Source organism: Ixodes scapularis, unplaced genomic scaffold (assembly GCF_016920785.2).
Source record: "Ixodes scapularis isolate PalLabHiFi unplaced genomic scaffold, ASM1692078v2 PGA_scaffold8__174_contigs__length_109621045, whole genome shotgun sequence".
In the NCBI taxonomy this organism is placed as follows: Eukaryota; Metazoa; Arthropoda; class Arachnida; order Ixodida; family Ixodidae; genus Ixodes; species Ixodes scapularis.
Window position 1 is genome coordinate 68443852 of NW_024609883.1, and position 4643 is coordinate 68448494.

At 52.3% G+C, this 4643-nt stretch overlaps 1 protein-coding gene across 1 annotated transcript; it reads left to right on the plus strand.

Annotated features, from left to right (window-relative positions):
• The first annotated feature begins 2392 nt into the window (after window positions 1-2392).
• Window positions 2393-3971, plus strand: LOC115315509. Its single transcript, XM_040212922.1, has 3 exons — window positions 2393-2407; window positions 3063-3856; window positions 3962-3971. The coding sequence occupies exons 1-3, from the start codon at window positions 2393-2395 to the stop codon at window positions 3969-3971; spliced, it is 819 nt and encodes a 272-aa protein (XP_040068856.1).
• Window positions 3972-4643: the final 672 nt, after the last annotated feature.

The following is a 4643-nucleotide window of genomic DNA, read 5'->3' on the forward strand; positions in this document are numbered from 1 at the left end:
GATAGTGGCAAACAACGTTCCCTGAACCTCCAGCATGTCTGCTGATCATATCGTATAAGCTGCGTCTGTCGGCATCATCCAAGGCTGTTGTCGTGTGGCGCCATTCAAGACATCCACGACTGGTCTCTCTTGTCTCAAGCCGATGACCTCGGACTTCGTCGATCCGTCTGGGCTCACGGTCACGGACACGCTACTCTCGGCCGTGCAATCGTACGCGGCGAAGCGGGCGCAAGCCGTCTTCGCATCATATGGTTATATTCGATCCGGGCGCTTTGCTCCGTACAGGGTTCAAAAAGTTGAAGAAACGTGAGACGAACATTGGCGGCACGGTGTGTGAGCGTCAGGTAGCCAGAGACACGCGCGTGTTGATGTGCTGTTGTTAAAAACGTATTTTATGCCCCTTCCGTAAGGTTAATCTCGCGTGATGATAATAGTAATAATACGATACAATACACATTTATTTTCGAGGACTATACTCGTGACGAAGCAGTCTGTGGTTCGTCAAAGCCGACAAGGGCTTGTGTGACTGAATCCTTTTAGGTTCACCCCCTAGTTGATCACAAAGCACAAAGAAAATGACTGACCCCGCCCCCCCCCCCCCCCCCCCCCCGCCCCCCCCCCCCCGAACCACAAAAAAGGCAAAAAAAAGACGTACTTAATTATAATTATGTATATCAGAAAGTATAACTGCGCACGCGCAGAAGTTGGAACGCGTTCCAGAGCCCAACTTCGACGAACATGGAAGCGCGCAGAATACGAGTAATTGAGTGATGTACGCACCAGAGTCGAACAAATCATGTTTTTTTTTGTTTTTTAATAGAGTTTGAATAAAGGTCAATCGATTTGAACGGGATGTATATTATTTAAATAAGACTTCGTTGATTTAACTTAGATTTATTTAATCGGACCTTTTCGATTTGAATCAGATTTATTTTATTTAAATCGGATGAACACGATTTAAATCCCCCTAAAAAAATAGTGATTTATTATATGTACACGTATTTTAAACATAACAGATTAATCGATCAATCCATCCGATTGGTGAAAATAACGCGGAAGAAAGATCTGTACGTTTAACAGTTTAATTAACAACCTCTCGTTGATGCAAACCCTGCCATAGCAGCACAAGAGAGCCTTCAGCTTTTATTTCGTGAAAAACGCTTTATTACATTTTTCTTTCGCGTTCGGATTTGGCCGATTTGCTTATTATGCGTCCGGCGTTTGGCTCTCGCATTAGAACGCGTTTGGAGAGCGCAGTGCAGACTAAGGCAGAGATGTTCCAATTGCTAAGCGTAAGGATGTGACACGTTTCCTTCTAGCGAGTTCGTTTCTCATAGCGGGTGTCAGGCGTTCTTGGACACCGGCAGGGCGAAAGTTAAAATGGACCGTCTCGCGACGCCGCCGTGGGGTGGGGGAGGCGATAGTTCTCCCCATGGCCTGGGTACCCCCGAACACTCTCGGGAGGACCCCGGCGGAACGTGATTTGTTGCTTTTTCAAGTGCCGTGCCTGTCATCGGCAAAGAAAACAGACGCGGCCGACTCTTCTCCAGGCGGGACACCAGAGACCGGAAGGCGTGGGCAACTACGCCGAAACGAGAACCCCCCTTTTGCCGATGTGGGTTTGTGTTGCGTGTGCGTGGTGACTCCGGCAAGCCGAGTGTTCTGGAACGAGGAATGCGACCTCTGCGGCAACACGACGCCTGGGGATGCTGCAGCGCCTCGGGGTTGGTGCGCCTCGGTGCCGTGTGCAACGTGCAGCTGCGAACGGGATGACCAGGAGAGAGTGTGGTGGACGGACCTGCTGACCTGCGCGCGCGAGGGACGAATGGGAAGGGGACAACACCGAAAGAAAGGAGGACAGCGATAATTCCCGAGGGGTTGTTTTCCCACCCCCACACCAAGTGAGGCCCCCAAGCCAGGCGTGTGGATCAAAATAAAATACGTTTGAAAGAAAAGAACCGGGGAGACGAGGAGAGACGGACTCGTTTTGCTTGTACGCACGTTACCCAAGACTTCTGATTAAATCAACCTACTAACAGCACGTCGTCCTGTCGCTAACAGAGATTCGGGTTGGGAGCTACTATCAGGCCATCTGTGATCGGAGCACCCGGCGGGGGGAACCTATCTGCGGGTTCGACCACCGTCGATGTTACGGGGCTGTCGCCTCGAGTCCGTTGGGGAACTTGCGCGTCTCGGTGCCAGGTGGGTCGCATAGCCCACCGCGGGGTGGTCGCTGACTCGCTGTGCACGAGGAGTGTTCTCTTTTTGTTTGTATACGAGGGCTGCTGCTGCTCGGCGCATTCCCCGTGGACACGTCGTGGTGTCCCATTTGACGCCACGTCACCTGACACAGGGAAGAGTGACGCCATTGCATCGTGATTTTTAGTGCGCCATGGTGTCACGTCACGTGTGTTGTGTCATATTGCGTGACGTGGTCACATGGTTGGTGTCACGTGACGACGTTATGCTGATGGAGTCACGTGGTCACATCTTGCTGATAATGTCGCGTGACCATCGTGAGCTAAGTTTGGTGGGCAATACATCGCTCGTCAAATTTAGCATTTCTGTAATGCCTTCCGTAACTCTTAAACTTTGCAGAATCTAACCCGCTATATTTTGTCGGCGTTTGACGGTTTTACAGCGAAGCTGTATACCTCTACCAGCCAATGAAAGTTTCGAGTGGTTGGCGTTGTAAGCAAAAAACTCCCGGCGAACAATTGAAGGCAAAACAGCATATCTCCTTTGAAATCAGGCATACAGCATACTGTTGCATTGTCATTGTTTACATCCTGTCGATTCGCTGTTATCAATCCGATAGCAGTTTCCCTGTTGACGTCACCAGTCCTGGCGTTCTCTATATATCTGTGTTCGAAGCAATACTGGCTACCACCGGAGCGTGTCATACTCGCGTCGCGCCTGGCCGAACGGCGGATGGCAGCTAAGACGTAACAGTGGCGACGAGCTGAACTCGCTCAACGGGCACGACAAGCAAGGACAGCCCAAGAATGCCAACTGCGGCCACGGCGTTTCAAGTTCCCTTCTTCCACGACGCAGAAGATAAGTGGGAAACTTATGTTGTTCGAGTTGAAGCCTACTTTGAAGGAAATGCTATAACCGAAGATAAGAGGAAGCGCGCACTGTTGGTAGCCGCGCTCGGCTCCAGGCCGATTGGAATACCGTGCGGAATATGCGCGCCTCAAAGAGTCAACGAACTGACGTACAAGGAAGTTGTCGGCATCCTGGGTCGACACTACGCGCCCAAGTCTAACGAAATAGCTGAAAGCTACAAGTTTGTCAATCGGCAACAGCGGGAAGGCGAGTCGGTGCAAGACTTCATCGTGGAACTAAGGAAAATCGCGGAAAATTGCAATTTCGGAGACAGCTTGGACCGCATGCTGCGGGATCGCATTGTTTGCGGAGTGCGAAACCAGACAGTCCAACGTCAACTACTGGCAAGGCGAGACCTGACTTTGGCGGAGGCAGAAGATTTGGCTACCGCGGCAGAGGTCGCCACAAAGGAGGTAAAGAACATGGAAAGCCAGGAGGTGAAAAATGAAGCGGATCTACACAGAATAGCCGGAAAGTCCCGAAAACAGCCAGACCTGGGAAGGAGGTACAATACAAGAAAAGAAGAATGCGTGCGACGCGGAAGCAGTTCACATGCACGGGACGCGTGTCGGCACAGATTTGCCAGATGTTTCAAAGCGGCAGACAAGGCCATTTCGCGAAGAAATGTGGGGCGCATCATGACGTTGCAACTCCAGGACGACCAATCTCGACGATTGCAACTGCGACGGCGTCAGAGGGAGAGGACCTGGACTTGGCATCAGTGTACACGGTACAACCTCGAACACGGGCAAGTTTTGAACAGCCGGTCCGAAGGCAGATATCCTGGGGGGGGGAGTACGACTGACCTTGGAAGTCGACACGGGCTCTCCTGTTTGTGTTATTCCCCGAGAAGTGTACAATGAGCACAAGGACCATTGGCCGGCGCTGTCGGCAACCAAGCTGAGTCTCCAATGCTACTTGGGACAGTTGCCCATCCTCGGGAAGCTACACATGAGGGCGACCGTCCATGACGTCACGGTGCCGGCTTCGCTCGTGGTGGTGAACTGCCCTGGACCAAGCCTGTGTGGTCGAGACGTAATCGGCAAACTGAACTTACTGGACCCTTTGGTGTCAAGCGTAGTTGCAGGCTCAACGAGAGAGCTGGAAGACCTGCTGTTGCAGTTTCAGGACCTGTTGGAGCCAGGCCTGGGAACCATCAAGGGGCCACCGGTACGTTTTCATTTGAGGGAGGGAGGGAGCGGTGCCGAAGTTTATGAAGGCACGACCTGTTCCACACGCTCTTCGCGACAAAGTGTCAGAGGAGCTGGATCGGTTGGTAGAGGCCGGAGTTCTCTCACCTGTAAGCCATTCGGAGTGGGCAGCACCGATTGTACCGGTGCAGAAAAAGAACGGCTCGATACGCCTGTGCGGCGATTTTAAGTTGACAGCGAACATGGCGTGCAACACAGAGCAGTATCCGCTACCTGGGGCCGGCGCCTCGTGATTCCGACACGGACCCGCCCGGACATCCTGAAGCTGCTGCACGAATCTCACCAGGGGGTATCAGCCATGAAGAGAAATGCGCGGTCGTTGTT